The sequence below is a fragment of the Pelobates fuscus genome, chromosome 12 (assembly GCF_036172605.1).
Source record: "Pelobates fuscus isolate aPelFus1 chromosome 12, aPelFus1.pri, whole genome shotgun sequence".
Classification (NCBI taxonomy): Eukaryota; Metazoa; Chordata; class Amphibia; order Anura; family Pelobatidae; genus Pelobates; species Pelobates fuscus.
Window position 1 is genome coordinate 36,949,837 of NC_086328.1, and position 22,341 is coordinate 36,972,177.

Consider the following 22,341-nt stretch of genomic DNA (forward strand, 5'->3'; position numbering starts at 1 on the left):
CAGCATCGATCCTGCAGCATGGGGACAAGCAGTGACATCTCACCAGGGTGTTTTTAGGGTGTTCCCCCTTTTTCTTTTAACTCTGCAGGCTGGCTGAAATACCTCAGCCACAGTTAGGGCTATGAGCAGTGCTCACTTTAAAAAAAATAAATAAATGGTAGACCATTTTTAGAAAAATTTCATGAATACAAAAAAAATTAGGGACCAAAAATTTATCTTTTCTCTTGACCCCAAGCATTCTGGCTTATCAAACAAGAGGGGCTTTACCATAGATAATAGGTACAGGAGGATTTTGGTCCCAGCCTATATTTAAGATGTGTGCTTAGAGTTCAGTTATATTGATAATGGAAACTTACCATGCAACAGAAGACAGTGAATTTACTCCACTATACAGAAGCACTAGAAAAAAAGACACAACCACCTTAAATAAAAATGTTCCTATTTTTTTTTATTATTTAAAATAAAAGATGAAATGTATTACATTGTGCGTATTTAGTTTGAATGCAAACACAGTGCATACAGTAAATACATCATTTCAATGCATCTCTTGCTCCTTGAGGGCAGCCATTTTAAGTCCTCTCAGGTCAGCAGCACAGCTTGTCTGACCAATAAGTATGCAAGTAATCAAAAGGAACGTGTGTTCATGAATCCTGACATCCTGTAGAAAAAAGGAACGGTCACTTCTCTGGAAGTGCTAAAGCTGATTATTAGGAAACGGGAAGATACCTAATTAAAGATATTAAAGAGAGGCAATTAGTGACTTGTTCCAAAAGGGAAGATTGGAAAGGAAGGGCTAAATCTGAGCTTCATCAGCATATAAATGGTACTGAATTCCAAAGGAGTTAATAAGGTTACCAAGAAAAACAGAATACAGATTGAACAAATGGGGACCAAGGAAGGACAGTCGGTGGGAGACGGCAGAGTACATTTGTAGGGGATGAGGAGTTAAGATGAGCTGATAGGCTTCTATAAAGAAGTGTGTTTTTAGGGATTTTTTTGAAGCACCACAGACAGAAGGAGAGTTGGGTGTCCCACTGGAGGGCATTCCATAAAGAGGGTGCAACCATGGAGAAATCCTTCAGGCGAGAGTCTGGGGTGCGGGTGCAAAAACAGGACAATGACAGGTCATCGGTTGCTAATGAAGGAGATGTAAACAATGACGTGGTTATGGAGAGTTTTGTAAGTAAGCCTAAGAACTTTAAACTGAATACTGAATACTGAATGAAACAGGAAGCCAGTGAAGAGACGGACAAAGGGGTGAGGTGTGAGATTTCCGAGATGGTAAAGGAGTCTGGCAGAGGCATTTGTTATAGACTGTAGAGGGATAATTATAATTGATCTTACGGCGGTTACATTTATTTCCGTGATACCAGACGCATTTTGAAACGTTTTGGGGTCTGGGAGACCCCAAACACTGATGTGAGGTCTGGAGTTGATGTTGGGTCTGGCCATTGGAATTCAAATTGCGTCAGGAGCGTGGTAAAAAAGAGGAATATTTCCATACGAGCAAGATTTTCTCCAAGACAAACTCGTGGCCCTGAGAAAAAAGAAAAAAAAACAGAACAGACAGAGCAGTTATAAAACTCTAAATACGAAACGTCACGTTTTCTATGATTCTATATCCCCTTAAAAGCAACATAAAAGGGCTACTTTAAAGGGAAACTCCAGTGCCAGGAAAACAATCCGTTTTCCTGGCACTGGAGGGTCCCTCTCCCACCCACACACCAATCCTCAGTTACTGAAGGGGTGAAAACCTCTTCAGTCACTTACATGAGGCAGCGGCGATGTCCCTCGCCGCTGTCTACTCCTCCGCGCCGCTCCTCCTACTGGCTCCGTCGGCCGGCGGGCGAGACTGATCCCGCCCACCGGCCGAGGAGACCTAATGCGCATGCGCGGCAATGCCGCGCATGCGCATTAGGTCTCCCCATAGGAAAGCATTGAAAACGAATTTCAATGCTTTCCTATGGGGATTTGAGTGACGCTGGAGGTCCTCACACAGCGTGAGGACGTCCAGCAACGCTCTAGCACAGGTTTCCTGTACTATAGACCAGGAAGAGACCTCTAGTGGCTGTCTAGTAGACAGCCACTAGAGGTGGAGTTAACCCTGCAATGTAATTATTGCAGTTTATAAAAAACTGCAATAATTACACTTACAGGGTTAGGAGTAGTGGGAGTTGGCACCCAGACCACTCCAATGAGCAGAAGTGGTCTGGGTGCCTACAGTGTCCCTTTAAGCAACATGATCACTTCAGTTGTTTGAAGTGGTCATGGTGCTTTGCGTCTGTATGTGCAGTTCCAGTAACTAACTCTGAACATATAATGATTATTAACTTTGCTGCCAGAGGTGTTAGTCTACCTCCAGAAGCGTCAGTGTAATGACATAACTACATTTTCCAATAGGTTGTTTTTATTTTAATTAATAAAAAAAAATATTTTAAATTAAATATTTCGTAAGGAGTGATAACTCTATGTTGACAAACATTTCATTTGTTCTCTCCATTGGTTTTTATGGCAAATACAATACAGTCAGGGAACAATGTATAATGATGGAGATATCGAATGAGAAAATCTATGTGGGTTAGATACATTTCAGTATGCTATTTATAATAGTTCTATGGAAAAGTGCTACGCAGAGCATTCAGAAATATCATCCCAGTTTTCATGGTGACTGCATCACATTTGGTATTTAGACTCAGAAATATATTTTACAATTTTAGTTTCAAATAACTCTCAATATACAACTGAATTGGAGTAAAGTTATAAGGTGATATTTTACTGACTAGTGGCAGTTAACTAACTAACAACTAACTAGCTAACTAATTAACTGACTAACTGACTAACTAACTAAACCATAAAAATGACCAAACCGGCCCTTATGCTCCCACTAAGGAAACTAAGTACATCCTACACCCCCCTTCCCCCCCTTTCCAGGACAGTTTTATGGGACACATAGTTCAGCACTTAATAGAAATTCCTTTTATTGACTGGGAAGGTAGGGTTATGTTAAAATTTTTGGATGGTCAGAACTGATTGGTAATTTGACATCTTCAAATGGCCAAGAGTCTGGAATACTTTGATCTATGTGAATGGATGAGACGGTGGTGTGTAGTTACAGCAAGTGCATGGTGTAACGAAAATATACCCCAACACGCAGGATTCAACTCAACAGAAGACAACACAGAGGGGAGATACGTCTACCGGACCTTAGAATGGACGGACTCGACGTATATGAGAGGAGTACAGAGTCAGGAGCGATCCGAGGTCAAGGGCACAAAGAGACAGCATAAACTACGACTAGCCGGGGTCTGGTACACAGTAAACAGCAAGCCGGCAAACAGAACAGATAAGGATAAAGAGATAACGTAGTCAGAAACAAAGCCAAGGTCAAGTACGAAGGACAACAACTGAAGACAACAAGCGCTAAAGGGAACTGAAACAGAAACCACGATAGGGCAAGGAACTAAGGGAAAAAGGTGAATTTTGACCTTAACATCTATTTTGATTGTCCCCTGTCATATCCACGCCCCCAAAAGGTAAGTGTATGGGGAGTGTGGCATGACAGGGACCAATGGGAGGCCTTAGCCGGTCACTGCCCGCCTTCCTGTCACAGACGGCGGATGAGCCGCGCGCGGCTCGTGCAGCAGCAGGACCGCGCGCGGCTTGAACAGAGGACCCCGGCCGGCCCCTGGAAAGGGTAAGTACCGCTACACATGGGCCCTGGGGAACTCTGGCGAAAAGATTGTTTGGGGTTAAGCTCTTGATAGGATATTGGCCATTTCCGGCTCTAGATTCTGCCAAGACATTGATGTATTTTCACTTGTCACATTATTATTTTCAAGCAGGAATAACAAGTTGAGCAGTTGCATTTGTTTTACTGTTATCCCATCCATGAATAATGTGTGTAAGCTGCATTTTGAGGGGCTATCGTATACGTTAACGCCATGCGCTTAGTGTAAATATGGGTCTTAGCTATTCACAACCCACTGAGCTACTTACCTGCAGAGAAGGGTAAGAAGGCTTCTGCTTTGATCAATTCCCCATCATTGTTCAGGAAGTTCTCTGGATTAAACTCATGTGGATATTTCCAATAAGTCTCATCATAATTAAGAGATGACAGATCTGTGATAATGAGTGTTCCCTGGGAGAAATCAGATGTTAGATCATCTTTAGCAATGGTAATAGCAAAGCATTTCTAGATTTCTGTACACTGACAGACTAAAAAATAAAACTGAAAAATTAAGTAGAACACAATCTTAACCATAACACATTTAAGTGCTGTGACCTTAGCATTGCTGCTTGTTTTTCACCATGTATACCATTTTAAACAACATATCTTAACAGCATCAATCTCCAAGCAAATTTACCTCTTAGAGACAAACTTTGTTTCACCGAGGACATTGCCAACATTGGCCTCCAGTTAATATTTTGGGGTAAGCGTTTCAAATGACCACAGTCTGTTAGAAAAACGATTTAAACGATTCATCTACAAAACTCCCCAAACAGGCTGTGGTTATTTCAAAAGCTTATCCAAATACATTAAATTGGGGCCATTGTGGGAATAACCACATTGAAAAATTCCCTCAAGGAATTTGACACTGCATGTAAACAGTTGTAGTTGTGAGTAATGTACATTACAAATACCAGCAGGAATCATATCATTATAAACACTGTAAAAAAAATACCAGTATCTCCAACCTCACTGCTTCTATTTTATAGAACCTATTAGGTTTTCCAACAAATTCTGCTGCCACTTCTCTTATTTATTATGTAAAAAAATCTTACTTTCACTAAAGTAAGAATTGTTGGGAATTTCAAAATCTAAGGCCAAATCAGTCAAATTGGAAGCATATGGATTTCAAATTAATGTCAAATTTAAGGCCAAAATAGCTATTTTTATTGAAAAACCCTGTACATCTATCTTATGGACTCTATGAGATCCACTACAGCAGGGGTAGGCAACCTACGGCACTAGTGCCATGCACGACACTCAAGGTGTCTTTGCACGGCACTCAAGGCTGCTAGAGCCAAACAGGCTCTGTCCTATCAGGAGTCCCAGTAAAACTTCAGATATCTGCTAATACGAAGAGGTGGTGAAGGACAATCCTCAATTTAAGCATTGCAGCACATAGAGGAAGTGATCTCAGATCACTTCCTCCCAGCACTTGGGAATGGGAATCCACACTGTAGCAGAGCAGCCTGCCGCTGCTGTTGCAGCTCCTATACTTCTGCTATACCTGGCCGGCCTGGTCCCCACTGGAACCTAGGGAAGCCACCCACACTGCTAGATATACACAGACCTGCAGAGTAAGCCTCCCCTCATACAAATAATACGAACAGCCTACACACAAACATATACACAATCCCCACAAACGCAACACCACTAACAATCCACATACATGCACACAACCCCACATGCAGCCTCTCACATGCAATACCCCAAACAGCCCCCACACATACACACACTACCAAACACACAATGTGACATATCCATCCACCCACAATTCCACAAGCAGCCCTCATACACAGCCCACATTCATATGTGTTATACACGATACCATTAACTACAAGGCAATTACAGTAAAAATAACACAAGCAGAATACGGCAGCATACACACCTCAATTTAAAAAAATAGGATTGGCACGCTAAGGGACCTCACAATCCTATATCGGCACAGTGCTGCTAAAAGGTTGCCTACCCCTGCACTACAGACTCTCAATTCTGCACATAATGTTTCTATAAGGTTGCTCCTATCTAATGGAATCTATTCGACCTTCTACAATCTCTCGATGCTAGATTCATAGCTTATATTTAATTGTATGTGTAAGAGTTTTCATCAGGTTACATACTTTCAAGAAGAAAATAAATTAAAAAGAATTAAAAAAAACAACAACAATTTCCCTTCAACAAGCAAGGGAATAAGCTACCCATTTAAGTTTCATCACTACAGCAAATTACCCCTGTCTCACATCAAACAACTCTTCTGTATCTTCTAAATCTACCCTTATTCATATCTCAAGTGTGTATATATAAATAATGGATATAGTTGTGTGTTGATGCACTTGACAGTCTAAAATCCTTTCAAGATACATTAACGAGATTAAGCAACATTATAACATCCATTAATCAGCTGCTGAGTTGGCTAAAATTTGAAAGTGTATAAAAAAGGTGTACCCTTGTACAGAAAAGTGCTTAAAACAATAATAGATTATTATAGAACCCTATTGGACTAGTATAACTATATCCTGGTTGCTTTAACTTGCACACGTGTTTGAACAGGGACCTCCATGTGTCTTACTTATGGGAAGCCTGTGACTGGACCTTTTTTCAGGTTCAGAGCTCAGAGGGTATGTGCCCAATATGGGCTAGCGAGGGGAGGGGGGTTAAAGGGGTAGAGAAATGTAATTTAAAAAAACAACCCCCCACCCCAAAAATGAGCACTAGTAAGGAGATAGGGAGGACGGAGTGCTCCATTCAGTAAGGGGGCCGAGGAAAAGCTATATACTTCCGTTGCCATCGTGTTGTGCGCGCTGTCATTGGACATATTTTGTGTACATAATTGACTAATTAGGCAGCTTGTGCGCATATATTTATTGTATATTTATACACCATTTATATTTTCATAATTTACTTTGTTGCACTAGTGTTTTTTTTCTCTTTTCCTTTTATATGAGAAATTACTACTCCAAGTCCATATAGAGGGTTACATTTTAACATATTTAGATGTTTTAAGGTTGTGGCATATCACCTAAACCTTAAGTTTTTTTTATTTATGTTTGTAAGCCCTGCTAAATTCATATGTAAGCTCTGAATCTAAATAAATATATTCAATAAAATAATATTGCCCTCCAACCTGATTGTGACCATGTCTTATCTCACCTTTGGGATGGTAAAACCATTTAGTTGTTCATCCTGGAGTGATGAATGAGATATTCCTAGAGGCACAACACTTGCAAATCGTTGTACCTCCTGTAGGACAGCCTGCGTGTACGGCATGCTCACTCGATCCTCATAATTAAGCCGCTCTCTGTCTTCCCGAACTTTGTCTATTTCATTTCGACATTTCTCTAAAAAGAAATAACTCACGTGGTCAAAAAAAAAAAAAATCACATTTTTATTATAGAGCACCAGATCTAAATGCTGGAGGTCTGCGGAGAGATTGTACCTTGTACATCTGGAAACGCCATCATGTAAAGCAGACACCACTCTAGGCTAGCAGATGTAGTCTCAGTTCCAGCCACAAACAGATCTGCCATGCTAGTAAAGAGGCTCCGAATATCAAAGGTTTTTTTACCATTATGCTGTTCTTCCTAAATAGACATAAGCCCACTGATCAGGTCAATTCAAGTTCATTTGAAAGAAAACTAAGAGGGAATGGTCTATTTTAAAAATACATATATAAAACCGTGGGCAAAATAAACCTCAGTGAGCATTTGATATAGCAAATACAAATGATGCACACAGATGCATACAGCTGTACACTTGAAGAAGCCCCTTGTTTGGCGAAACGCGTTGTGTGTGTTTTAAAGGAACACTATAGTCACCTAAATTACTTTAGCTAAATAAAGCAGTTTTAGTGTATAGATCATTCCCCTGCAATTTCACTGCTCAATTCACTGTCATTTAGAAGTTAAATCACTTTGTTTCTGTTTATGCAGCCCTAGCCACACCTCCCCTGGCTATGATTGACAGAGCCTGCATGAAAAAAAAAACTGGTTTAACTTTCAAACAGATGAAATTTACCTTAAACAATTGTATCTTTTTCTCTGTAAATTGAACTTTAATCACATACAGGAGGCTCTTGCAGGGTCTAGCAAGCTATTGACATAGCAGGGGATAAGAAAATCTTAATTAAACAGAACTTGCAATAAAGAAAGCCTAAATAGGACTCTCTTTACAGGAAGTGTTTATGGAAGGCTGTGCAAGTCACATGCAGGGAGGTGCGACTAGCGTTCATAAACAAGGGATTTAACTCCTAAATGGCAGAGGATTGAGTGAGGGGCATGTTCTATACACCAAAACTGCTTCATTAAGCTACAGTTTTTCAGGTGACTATAGTGTCCCTTTAATATTGTTTTTAAGCATTAAAGTTTATTTGGCTTTCACCTATTCTATAGTGCAAGACAATTTATTATACTTTTTATGCTTTTTATTTTTATTGTCTTTTATTGTTCCTGGCACATTTAAAACTCTACTCTACAACCAATCCCTGGCAGGGATTGCCTTCAGGAGATTCTACTCAATATTATTTCCCTGGTGGGGCTCAAACCACCCAAGTGCTATCTCTTGAGCGGTGTTACTGCTCTGCTAAATGTAATAAATTACACATATTTTTACCTGGTTTTGGTTTTACTCAGTAAGCACTATTGTTTGCTTTTTATGTTTTACTTTTTCATATATATCTGAATGCTGTGAGATGTACGCCTAAAGAGCTACTTATCCACCAGTGGGGATAGTACCGCTGTACACTGTTTTACTCAGAGCTGGTCTATAGCTCTAACAAATGTGAGTGTGACACATGTCCTTGTTGTGTTTCCTACACTAAGGATTTGACTATCTGCACTATTATTGATTCTTTACTGTTTTGTTATATATACTCCTCACCAACCAAGCCTGAATGATTCCAAGCCAGGATCTTTATAAGAAATGTTTTATTGGACCTAATGTACACAGTATTTAGAGCAACCTGTTTTTTGTGTTATGTATTATCTCAGTGAGCATGTGCTTGTAGGCAACTTAAAACATAGAGATAATATATAATAATGTTTTCAGATCTTGTCATGCATGGTGGGTAATATCAAACTATGCACTAAAACCATAATACACTGTGTGGGATCCCAAATCACAAAGCCAAATATTAGTAGCTGTTAGGTCCCCGCTCCCGTGTTCACCTACCTCGCGCTCCTGCGTTGCGTCTCCCTTTCCCTTCACGGAGATGCCGCGCTGGAGTGCAACACTCTGTGCAGGGCAGTGGGCCCACCCATCACTGCCGGCCACTTGTGTTTATCCAAACAAGCTGCGTCCCGAACGCAGCTGTTCAGAAAGAGGAGCCTTGGGGGAAATGCCTGTCCTGTTTTGCTCCCTGGTATTATGACTCCTGCTTGCCTCCGACTACGATCCTGTGCCACCTGTCCTGACCTCTGGCTTTCCTGATGACTCTCTGCTTGACCCTTTTGTGCTGCGTTCCTGTTTACTCCAGGCCTTTTCTGCATCTCCATCTCCTAAACAGCGTCCTAACAGAATATCTGAGTCATTCAAATTGAGCTTGCAGTAGTAGCCGATATGCTCAACTCCCTAATGAGACAAGGTTACTAACTTGACTCAAGCAGTTCAGGAACTGCAAACCCAGGCTGTACCCACAGTACCACAACAACCGATAACCGCTCATTTGATTCCTCTCCCTGAAGACACAGCTGTGGCGCATGAACCTCAGATTACTATGCTAGATAAGTTTTTTGGTGATAGAACAAAATATCGGTCTTTCATTATGGCCTGCAAATTAATGTTCAACTTGAAACCACGTACATTCTACAAGGATTCCATCAAAGTCCGTACTGTCATCACCCTCCTTTCCGGTCCTCCTCAGGAATGGGGACACGATTTCCTTCGTGCCACTGATCCATGTATCCAACATTGGGATTCCTTCGTGGCCATTATGTCTTCTATAGCTGATGACCCAGATAGACAGGAGACCACTCAAACAGCTCTAGTGCTTTACGACAAGGATGCAGACTTGTTTAGGATTGCATCACTGATTTTAAGAGGTTTGCCACTGAAACCTAATGGAATGAGATCGGACTGATTAACCAATTCCGTTTGGACCTGTCAGAGCCTCTTAAAGATGATTTTGGCAACCCCAAGAAACTAAACGATTTCATGCAACAAGCAATTCAACTAGACAGACCTCTACGTGAGCAACGCCATGAGAAAGCATCTTATCCGTTCCACCAAGACCATCAGTGTTCTCTCCTGGTTTTCAATCCTCCTCTTATGCAGGTAGGACTGGTCCAAGTGTGCTTGCCTCCCACAGAACTACAGCATAGAAAGAAAGAGAACCTCTGTCTATATTGTGATCACCCTCATCATTCCGTGAGGACCTGCCCTGATAAAGCCAGAAACACTAGGGGTAAGTGAGTACGCCTATCACTTCTACTTTTCGCGCTGGTTACCTCTGCACCTCCCTTATCCATATCTCTATCATTGCAGTGAAACATGAACACCTATGAATGCCCAGCCAAGATTTATTCAGGAGCAAGGGGCTGTTTTCTAGACGTAACGTTGGCTACTGCATTGAATATTCCTGTAAATAATAAAAGCACTCCCTTGGAAATACAAGTTTTAGATTTTTTGAAGTCAGACCACTTTTTCAAGCAGACTCAACAGATCCGAATCTCTATCGGAACACAATTAGAATTTATTTCAATTGATCTGGTTCCTTCACCCCTGTTTCCTGTCATCCTTGGCATCCTGTGGTTATGCAGCCATGACCCTGTCATCAACTGGACCACAGGAAGTGTATCTTTCTCGTCTTATCACTGTTCATCCCAATGCCTTCTGGACAGTACTCCAAACGCCTGTATACATTCCATCCTAGACGTCAATATGTGCAGGAGGACAGGAGGTGAACATACCTCCTGGATGTATTTCACAAGAAAGGCATGGACACCCTTCCCCCACACAGACAATATGATTGTCCCATTGACTTACTTCCTGGGGCTTCTATACCTTGTGGTAGGATATACTCCTTAGCAGAAAAAGAGTTAAACATCTTGAAGGAGTACATTCACGAAAACCTGGCTAAAGGGTTTAGCCGACCTTCTACTTCCCCCGCAGGAGCAGGCATCTTCTTTGTGGGGAAAGGGGATGGTGGTCTAAGACCCTGTGTGGACTACATGGAATTTAACCCGATCACTGTAAATAATAAATATCCACTTCCCCTAATCCCTGAATTAATAGAGAGATTTCAGTCTGCAGCTGTTTATACCAAGTTGGACTTGAGAGGTGGCTGTAACCTCCTCCATATCAGACAAGGTGATGAATGAAAAACAGCCTTCCGGTCCTGTTATGGACACTATGAATACACAGTCATGCCATATGGTCTTTGTAACTCATCTGCCTCATTCCAACATTATCTCAACGACATCTTCAAAGATCTCCTTGATCAATAAGTAGTTGTCTATCTGGATGATATCATGGTCTTTTCTCTTGATCTGCGGATGCATCAATACCACATGTTAGGAGTCTTGAAACATCTCCAAAAACAAAAGTTGAATGCAAAAAAGGAAAAGTGCACCTTCAAGACACCTTGTGTTGAGTTCCTTGGATTAATTATTCGACCTGGCAAAGTAGAAATGGATCCACGCAAGGTGGAAGCCATACTACGATGGCGAGAACCCCAGACAAAGAAACAAGTACAGAGATTTGTGGGTTTCGCTAACTTCTATAAACGCTTTATAAAGAATTTGTCCAAGGTCGTTCAACCTCTTACCCATCTTACTAAGAAAGATGTGAAGTGGTACTGGGAGCATCAAGCACAAACAGCGTTTTACAAACTCAAACAGATGTTCACCTCGGCACCCATACTTCATATACCAGAACTACACAAACCTTTCTTCTTGGAGATAGATGCCTCTGAGATAGCAAACGGCACAATCCTGTCACAAAGAGACTATGACAACCAAAACAGTGGGTCTTTTGCAACCATTACACATACCCTGGAGCCACATAACTGTAGGCTTACCCGTTTCCTATGGACACAATACAATCATGGTGGTCATAGACTGACTAAGTAAGATGGCCCATTTCATCCCTGTGAAAAGTCTACCTACTGCAAAAAAGACAGCCACCCTCTTCCTGGACTACATATTCAAGCTACATGGCATCCCTGAATCTATCCTCTCGGACCGAGGTATGCAATTTACGTCCCATTTCTGGAAAGACTTCTGTCAGTCCCTGAACATATCTGTGGATCTCTTGACTGCCTTTTATCCCCATACCAATGGACAAACTGAGAGAATGAATCAGACATTGGAGACCTATCTTCACTGCTACGCTACCCACATACAGTCTGACTGGAAAGAACTACTCACCAGGGCTGAGTTTGCTTACAACTCCGGGATCCATGATTCTACTCATTTTTCTCCTTTTCTTCTCAATTATGGATTTCAACCTACATTCACGACTGTTCCTGATGCTTCTGCTGTTGTGACACATTATTCACAATGTTTTCTCCGTGATCAGAATACATTGAAAGAAAGCCAAGCTCTCTACAAATCATATGCCAATCGTCACAGAAGACCCCCTCCTTCCTATCAGATAGGTCAACAAACTATGCAACAATGTGCAATGTCAATCAGCAGTGGCTAAGACCAGTAATGTATTGTCATGCATGAAAAAGGGTATTCATTCTCAGGATGAGAATATTATTTTGCCTCTTTATAAATCGATGGTAAGACCACATCTTGAATATGCTTTGCAATTTTAGGCACCTGTTCTAAAGAAGGATATTATTGCACTAGAAAGAGTGCAGAGGCGGGCTACAAAATTAGTAGAAGGAATGGAACATTTAAATTTAAACCTCTTTAGTTTTGAAAAACTTTGCCTCAGAGGGGATATGATAACATTATACAAATATATCCTTGGCCAATGCAAACCATTGTGTGGAAAACTTTTCACAAACAGGACTTTACATAGGACACAACGTCATGAGTTTAGACTGGAAGAAAGAAGATTTAGTCTAAGGCAAAGGAAAGGTGTTTTTACTGTAAGAACAATAAGGATATGGAATTCTTGCCTGAAGAAGTGGTTTTATCAGATTTCGTACAGATCTTTAAACAGTCACTAGATGCATACTTGCAAAAACAGAATATTCAAGGATACAATTTGTCAATGTAGGGTAATAGCTTCTTGATCCAAGGATAAAATCTGACTGCCATTATGGGGTTAAGAGGCAATTTTTTTCCTAGTTTGTTGCAAAATTGGAAGTGCTTCAAACTGGGGGATTTTGCCTTCTTTCGGATCAACAGCAAAAACAAATGTGAGGAAGGCTGAACTTGATGGACACATGAATCTTTTCAGCCTATGTAACTAACTAAGGCAACTGTCTAACTTCATAACCAAAATAAGAAATTTTGAAATTTGAAACTCCATTTTTCCCATTCGATACGGAATAGGTTAACACTAACTTTTTGGGGTTTTTTTTAATTCACAATTTAAGTTGTGCAGGTTTAGACAATTGATGAAGATAGGAGCATCCATTAACAGTTTGTACAGAGCTGTGTATTATTCTGCCAGTTATCTAACAATAACCCTTTGTGGTGAAATGTGTTATAAAATACACTGCTCAAAAAAATAAAGGGAACACTTAAACAACACAATGAAACGCCAAGTCAATCACACTTCTGTGAAATCAAACTGTCCACTTAGGAAGCAACACTGAGTGACAATCAATTTCACATGCTGTTGTGCAAATGGGATAGACAACAGGTGGAAATTATAGGCAATTAGCAAGACACCCCCAATAATGCAGTGGTTATGCAGGTGGTGACCACAGACCACTTCTCAGTTCCTATGCTTCCTGGCTGATGTTTTGGTCACTTTTGAATGCTGGTGGTGCTTTCACTCTAGTGGTAGCATGAGACAGAGTCTACAACCCACACAAGTGGCTCAGGTAGTGCAGCTCATCCAGGATGGCACATCAATGCGAGCTGTGGCAAGAAGGTTTGCTGTGTCTGTCAGCGTAGTGTCCAGAGCATGGAGGCGCTACCAGCAGACAGGCCAGTACATCAGGAGACGTGGAGGAGGCCGTAGGAGGGCAACAACCTAGCAGCAGGGCCGCTACCTCCGCCTTTGTGCAAGGAGGAACAGGAGGAGCACTGCTAGAGCCCTGCAAAATGACCTCCAGCAGGCCACAAATGTGCATGTGTCTGCTCAAACGGTCATAAACAGACTCCATGATGGTGTTACGAGGGCCCGACATCCACAGATGGGGGTTGTGCTTACAGCCCAACACCTTGCAGGACGTTTGGCATTTGCCAGAGAACACCAAGATTGGCAAATTCGCCACTGGCGCCCTGTGCTCTTCACAGATGAATGCAGGATCACACTGAGCACATGTGACAGACGTGACAGAGTCTGGAGATGCCGTGGAGAATGTTCTGCTGCCTGCAACATCCTCCAGCATGACCGGTTTGGCAGTGGGTCAGTAATGGTGTAGGGTGGCATTTCTTTAGGGGCCGCACAGCCCTCCACGTGCTCGCCAGAGGTAGCCTGACTGCCATTAGATACCGAGATGAGATCCTCAGACCGCTTGTGAGACCATATGCTGGTGCGGTTGGCCCTGGATTCCTCCTAATGCAAGACAATGCTAGACCTCATGTGGCTGGAGTGTGTCAGCAGTTCCTGCAAGACGAAGGCATTGATGCTATGGACTGGCCCTCTCCCGTTCCCCAGACCTGAATCCAATTGAGCACATCTGGGACATCATGTCTCGCTCCATCCACCAACGTCACGTTGCACCACAGACTGTCCAGGAGTTGGCAGATGCTTTAGTCCAGGTCTGGGAGGAGATCCCTCAGGAAACCATCCGCCACTTCATCAGGAGCATGCACATGCATTGTAGGGAGGTCATACAGGCACGTGGAGGCCACACACACTACTGAACCTCATTTTGACTTGTTTTAAGGACATTACATCAAAGTTGGATCAGCCTGTAGTGTGTTTTTCCACTTTAATTTTGAGGGTGACTCCAAATCCAGACCTCCATGGGTTGAAAAATGTGATTTCCATTTTTTTATTTTTGTGTGATTTTGTTGTCAGCACGTTCAACTATGTAAAGAACAAAGTATTTCAGAAGAATATTTAATTCATTCAGATCTAGGATGTGTTATTTTTGTGTTCCCTTTATTTGAGCAGTGTATACTTCTAAGCTATATCTCTAGGTGTGGGTTTCCACCTTTCTTGAGGTCTAGTAGCACTGGACTACTCTCCCCATTTTATATCTGTATCTATATCATTTTATATCTGTCATAAAATTACAAGCAACTTGAAACACTGCATAGTCATTTAACTGTTTTTTTAAATAAATATTAACAGGGAGTGCAGAATTATTAGGCAAGTTGTATTTTTGAGGATTAATTTTATTATTGAACAACAACCATGTTCTCAATGAACCCAAAAAACTCATTAATATCAAAGCTGAATATTTTTGGAAGTAGTTTTTAGTTTGTTTTTAGTTATAGCTATTTTAGGGGGATATCTTTGTGTGCAGGTGACTATTACTGTGCATAATTATTAGGCAACTTAACAAAAAACAAATATATACCCATTTCAATTATTTATTTTTACCAGTGAAACCAATATAACATCTCAACATTCACAAATATACATTTCTGACATTCAAAAACATAACAAAAACAAATCAGTGACCAATATAGCCACCTTTCTTTGCAAGGACACTCAAAAGCCTGCCATCCATGGATTCTGTCAGTGTTTTGATCTGTTCACCATCAACATTGCGTGCAGCAGCAACCACAGCCTCCCAGACACTGTTCAGAGAGGTGTACTGTTTTCCCTCCTTGTAAATCTCACATTTGATGATGGACCACAGGTTCTCAATGGGGTTCAGATCAGGTGAACAAGGAGGCCATGTCATTCGATTTTCTTCTTTTATACCCTTTCTTGCCAGCCACGCTGTGGAGTACTTGGACGCGTGTGATGGAGCATTGTCCTGCATGAAAATCATGTCTTTCTTGAAGGATGCAGACTTCTTCCTGTACCACTGCTTGAAGAAGGTGTCTTCCAGAAACTGACAGTAGGACTGGGAGTTGAGCTTGACTCCATCCTCAACCCGAAAAGGCCCCACAAGTTCATCTTTGATGATACCAGCCCAAACCAGTACTCCACCTCCACCTTGCTGGCGTCTGAGTCGGACTGGAGCTCTCTGCCCTTTACCAATCCAGCCACGGGCCCATCCATCTGGCCCATCAAGACTCACTCTCATTTCATCAGTCCATAAAACCTTAGAAAAATCAGTCTTGAGATATTTCTTGGCCCAGTCTTGACGTTTCAGCTTGTGTGTCTTGTTCAGTGGTGGTCGTCTTTCAGCCTTTCTTACCTTGGCCATGTCTCTGAGTATTGCACACCTTGTGCTTTTGGGCACTCCAGTGATGTTGCAGCTCTGAAATATGGCCAAACTGGTGGCAAGTGGCATCTTGGCAGCTGCACGCTTGACTTTTCTCAGTTCATGGGCAGTTATTTTGCGCCTTGGTTTCTCCACACGCTTCTTGCGACCCTGTTGACTATTTTGAATGAAATGCTTGATTGTCACGCTTCAGAAGCTTTGCAATTTTAAGAGTGCTGCATCCCTCTGCAAGATATCTCACTATTTTTGACTTTTCTGAGCCTGTCAAGTCCTTCTTTTGACCCATTTTGCCAAAGGAAAGGAAGTTGCCTAATAATTATGCACACCTGATATAGGGTGTTGATGTCATTAGACCACACCCCTTCTCATTACACAGATGCACATCACCTAATATGCTTAATTGGTAGTAGGCTTTCAAGCCTATACAGCTTGGAGTAAGACAACATGCATAAAGAGGATGATGTGGTCAAAATACTAATTTGCCTAATAATTCTGCACTCCCTGTACAGTTGCAAGAAAAAGTATGTGAACCCTTTGGAATGATATGGATTTCTGCACAAATTGGTCATAAAATGTGTCCCGACCACAAATATATATATATATATATATATATATATATATATATATATATACTGATCAGCTACAATATTAAAACCACTGAAAGGTGAAATTAATAACATTGATGATATAAATACAATACACAAAGATAAGTCCTGCACTCAAGGAAGCAAGCTGAATTGTTAGTGTAGGATCCGCCTAAGAGATTTGCCTGACGTGGCAGGTGGGCTTACACCTAATGGCCATTGGAGTGAAAAAATAAACCTCCATAGGGATTTGGGGTGGTAAGCTGGTAACATTAATTATATAGTTACAAGAGCACCTATAACAGCACCTATAAATGAGTGGGATATAAATGAGTGGGATATATATATATATATATATATATATATATATATATATATATATATATATTGGATTTAAATGTTTTTTTATTTTCTTATTGTATTCTCATTCCCAGTATACAGGTATAAAAGAGCAGTCAAGCACAGTAACCAGTGACAATAAGTGCTGTATAAAGCAATTTATAATACATGTGAAATAAGGAAGGAAGGTTAAAAAGTGTATTTTTAATACAATAGTGTTGGTTTCCATTTGCACATGCTCCCTTGACAACATTTGTTACATACACACACTGCACCTTGTCTAGCTCTTCCAGATAACAGTCAATGTAGTCTCGAGGTTCTCCTGGCTGTCTTGATTTCCTGTGCTCCTCTAACACATTCCCAAGGAATCCAAAAACTGTATCCACATTTCTGAAAATCTTCCGGTGTGGCAGAGGGAGATAGTGGATGAATCCAAATGCATTATACAGCTGAAAGGGTCAATGGCATAACATGAGTCACACACATAAATCAATGAAAAACTGTTTATTTGATGTTTGTTGGTTTTAAGTAATTTCTCCCCCATTCATTGCATTAAAAGAAAAGACATCCCCCTATTTATTACCATTATGTGATAAGATAACCAGGAGGGGTCCTTAAGGGCAGTGGCTGAACTAATCTAGAGATGCATGAACTTTTGGGTAGCCCATCCTAGTGCAAGCATGGCCAAAAGGTAGATCCCAATCTGTTGAAAAACTCCCACAAAGCATTGCCACCTGCGGATCGCTCCGGTGCCCATTCTTGCAGAACTGTATTTGCGAGCAGTGTCTGTGTTTGACTGTAAGTGTTTTGTGTGTAGTGTTGGCACATGTTGCTGTTTGAAAGCAGTGGTGTACTTGTATGTGTTTGTATGTAGAGTTGGTGTTTGATTGCTAGGATGTATGCACATTCACTGCCCCACAAATACACACTGACACACACAGACACAGACACATACAGATCACAGTTGACATATTTTTAACCACTCCCTGCTTCTATACCTTGGTGCAAGAGGGTGGCTAGCCTGGGGTTAGGTGACATCTGGCTGAGTCTGATGGGAGTATGTTCTAGGCTCTTCATTCTCTCTGTTCCTGGCTCTCCCTGCTCTCTATTGTTTTCTCTTCTCGCCCTCTCCTCCGCAGCTTGTTGGTAAGCTATAAAGTTACTTGTACTCATTTACTCCCAGCATTATGGCTTCACAAAGAACAAGGGGCATGGTCGTGCTATTAAAGGGCCATGGCACCTGACCAGGCATCTGAACAAAGATGGCCATCAAGTGGTCTAAGTACACAGGCCACCTAATAATCCCCCCTGAGGTTGACGGCTAAGGTGCAGGTGCGTCGGCTGCACCGGCGGTAGTTTTGCTACTTCTTAAGGGAATCCCTAAAGATCCACTAAATGACCTCTTCTAACCATCTTGATGAGATGCACGGGTTGCGTACCCAAATAGATCTCTATGAATTCTTCTCTGTATGCATGCCACTTTGTTATAGATGTGCAAGATATGAAATTATACCGTGCTGCTAAGTCTATAAAACAGTGTTGTTTGCTGCAAGAGTAAAGTAAAGATCTAGTATTGAGGGTGCAGGGTGGCTGAGCCCTTGGTCTTACATTTCTGGTTACACCTGAATCCTCCTCAATTTCTATTGGCATAACAGTGTCAGTAGTATTTTTATGTTTCTGATATGGTTGTATCTACAATAATGCATATATTTTTACCTGTGCCCAAATACTAGTGGCCATCGTCATATTTTCATGGACAAGGTTAAGAACATCTCGGAAAGTGGAGTCATCATAATCATAGCGTCTCCCAAACACAATGGAACAGATATTGTTGGACACAGCATTATCGATGGCAAAATGAGGATCTAGTGGTGTATCTGAAGAACATCAATCAAGGTTATCAAAGAGTAATACCGGGGAAATCATAGTACTTAAGATATCTTTCTGGATGTATAAAAGGGCGAAACAAGTCTGTGCGGTTAAGTCTTTTGCAACAAAAATAGAGAATATGAGAACTCAAAATAATTTGCTCTATTGACAGAATGTGTCAGTTACCCTTGTGCTTTTCAAATTCCTGTATTAAATAGACAATCTCCTCTGCAATCCTCTCCTCCATGGACTTTTTGCCCAGACCAAAATTCCGCAGTGTAGACAGAGTGAAGCGTCGGTGCTCTTTCCACGCCTGGCCATAAGGAGCCATCACCAAACCTGGAGAAGGAACAATAATTAGCACTAGTTACTTGAAGGGCAATAAGGGATTTGATAAACACTGACAGCCCTGAACCTTTCAGTTCTGGAGAGTACCTGCTCAAAACTAGATTTACTGACATTTGAGAGTCTGGAAGGAACAGTCACTTCCCAGGATTTGCCATTAACCTGCATCATAGATACAGAAACCGGAAGACAATACGGTCGTTCATTAATTGGCTGAGAGCATCAGTTGAATTAGTGCCTACACGTAGAATATGCAGAGAATTAAGTCTGGAATTTTCTTTCCAGACTGGCTAATGAAAGCTGTAACATTAAATGTGTTAGTATGTGAAGCATTTCACACTGAAACACTGCAAGCACAGAGTCTTTGCAGCATGACTACTTCAAAACACTGAAGTGGTCATGGTGTTTTAATATGACAGAAATTATCTCTGTGTTACACTTTGTAATCACACACTTTTAACTATAATGTCACATCACTACATGTTTTTATTTATTAAAGTTTTATGGGTAATAAAAAAATGTATGCTTTATCAATAACAGTGATAAATGCACCAAACAAGTACTCCTTACATTTTTTTGAATAGTCTCTTTCAAAAAAGCTGAATGCCTTTTCTTTTTTTGTGGTTACTGTTTGTCAGTTCTAGGATAATGATTTACGGGACAGAAACAAAGATAAGATTAATTGAATAGATGGGTTTGATTAGTAGCTTTGCAGCAAGAAGAAGCTGAATGAGCTGAATAATTTTACTACAATAGTTACCTTTTTTTCCAGAGATGCGGAGTGTGATTCTGTTCTGTGGTCTGTCTGCAAATTCCACACCTCTGGTCATAAGGATCTCTTTGAGAGCTTTGAATCCTCGGACCACAACAACTGGCGTGAATCCCAGGTATATGCTGTACACAGGGCCGTACACCTTGGAGAACTAAAATAAAGCTTAGGTTTAGTACTGTTACAGTTCATAAGGCTCAAGAAATAAAATGTAATTTTTTACTTTATTAAACCAGAAAGGTATTTTCAAGGATTACGAAAGTGACCCGGGTGCACTGCAGTGACCCGAAAGCAGTGGTCCTAAACTTGTAACTGCATTTTTATTTTAAGAAACTGCAATGTTACATTTCGGGGTCCTACTGACAGCCAATAGAGGCGTCTTTGCAGCACTGACAGAGTAAAACTCAGTCATGTGACGCAGAAGCTCGCATAATGTTTCAGCTTGAATCGTGTGTCTCCCCTCCCTTTTAGCTCACCACAGACCTGCCTTCTTACTTAATTTCAGCCTTCCCTGCCTCCTTATATCCTGCAGTAATTTTTTACTCCCTGTCTGCATCCCCACTCCCTATCACCTCCCCTCACTGGCTCAGAGTATATACAGTGCCTTGCAAAAGTATTCACCCCCTTGGTATTTGTCGTGTTTTGTTGCCTCACAACCTGGAATTAACATGGATAGTTTTAGGATTTACAGAATATGCTCACAACTTTGAAGATTTTTATTTTTTTTTATTGTGAAGCAAACGACAAATAGTAGACATGTGCAATTCATTTCGGTCTGAATGTGAATTCGGACGAATTTCGGGCCATTCAGACATTCGGGTACTTCCGAGTGTCCGAATAGCTGAATTGCCGAAGTTCCGAAGCACAGTATTGCCTAAGTGCTAATATACTTACCCAGTGGAAGAATGAAGAATGTTACACTGTATACAATTTTAAATAAAAAGTATACAAACATAGCCAGGATTCAGCTGTAAGCATTTGCAACACTTACAACAATCAAGTTACACACATTCATATAAAATGTAAGTTACTTAGCTAGTCAATGGAATGACAGGAATGAATAAGTAGATAACTCCCTAATTCCCACGGTATTAGGGAGCTATCTACTAAAAGGCTTAAAGACCTGAATTGGTCTTTCAGCCACATTTACTAATACTATGTAAAGATTACTTAGTATTAATAAATTATGCCCATACTCGCTATACCGCGAGTAGGGGCATGTCTAGTAAATAGTGAGCAGCCTGTTGCTGCTCACTGTAAAAAAACAAAAAAAAACTATTGCTCCCCCCCCCCCCCCCGCCCGAACAGCAGGTAAAAGTAAAATAAGTTGGGGGGACCTATTGTCCTCCCCCCGGCCCCCACCCCTGAGCGGTGGGTGGGGGCCCTAAATTAGATTAAGGGGGGACCTAATGTCCTCCCCCTAGCCCCCACCCCTGAGTGGTGGGTGGGGGCCCTAAATTAGAATAAGGGGAGGACCTAATGTCCTTCTCCCTGGCCCCCAACCCTGAGCGGTGGGTGGGGGCCCTAAATTACAATAAGGGGGTGGCCTAATGTCCTCCCCCCTGGCACCCACCCCTGAGCGGTGGGTTGGGGCCCTATATACCAATAAGGGGGGGACCTAATGCCCTCCCCCTGGCCCTCACCCTTGAGCGATGGGTGGGGGCCCTAAATTACAATAAGGGGGGGACCTGATGTCCTCTCAACAGGCCCCCACCCCTGGCCCTAAATTAGAATAAGGGGGGACCTTATGTCCTCCACTCTGGCCCCCACCCCTGAGCAGTGGGTGGGGGCCCTAAATTACAATAAGTGGGGGGGCTAATGTCATCCCCCCGGCCCCCACCCCTGAGCGGTGGGTGGGGGCCCTAAATTACAATAAGGGGTGGCCTAATGTCCTCCCCTCTGGCCCCCACCCCTGAGCGGTGGGTGGGGGCCCTAAACACCAATAAGGGGGGGACCTATTGTCCTCCCCCCTGGCCACCACCCCTGAGCATCACCAAACCCCTAATCACCCCCTTCCCCCAAAAAATGAACCCCTACCTACCCCCCTCACCCTAAAAGTACCTGTAAAAGAAAAAAAAGAAAACTTACCATTTGATGTCTTCTTTTTTCTAAAATCTTATTTTTTTAGCCCCAAAAAAGGCCAAATAAAAATCCATAATGACCGTCGCAATTAGAAAAAAAAAAAAAAACCTGAGCGCAAAAAAAAATAATCCATCTTCACCCATGGAGGGCTCCGCGCAGACTGCAATTAGGCTCAGAGAACTCTGATTGGTGGGTTTAAGCCATCCAGTCAGAG

The 22,341-nt window shown here is 41.7% G+C and overlaps 1 protein-coding gene across 1 annotated transcript in view; it reads right to left on the minus strand.

The window, feature by feature from the left end:
• Positions 1–427: 427 nt before the first annotated feature.
• Positions 428–22,341, minus strand: part of LOC134578988 (cytochrome P450 2J4-like) — a 32,603-nt gene continuing 10,689 nt past the window's right edge. The window contains exons 2-9 of the mRNA XM_063438114.1: positions 20,037–20,199; positions 19,118–19,270; positions 18,779–18,939; positions 17,338–17,511; positions 7,164–7,308; positions 6,878–7,065; positions 3,997–4,138; positions 428–1,537 (exon numbers count right to left, since the gene is read on the minus strand). Of these exons, the coding sequence (XP_063294184.1) occupies positions 1,356–1,537; positions 3,997–4,138; positions 6,878–7,065; positions 7,164–7,308; positions 17,338–17,511; positions 18,779–18,939; positions 19,118–19,270; positions 20,037–20,199 (1,308 nt within the window). The 3' untranslated portion in view covers positions 428–1,355. The remainder of the gene's footprint in view (positions 1,538–3,996; positions 4,139–6,877; positions 7,066–7,163; positions 7,309–17,337; positions 17,512–18,778; positions 18,940–19,117; positions 19,271–20,036; positions 20,200–22,341) is intronic.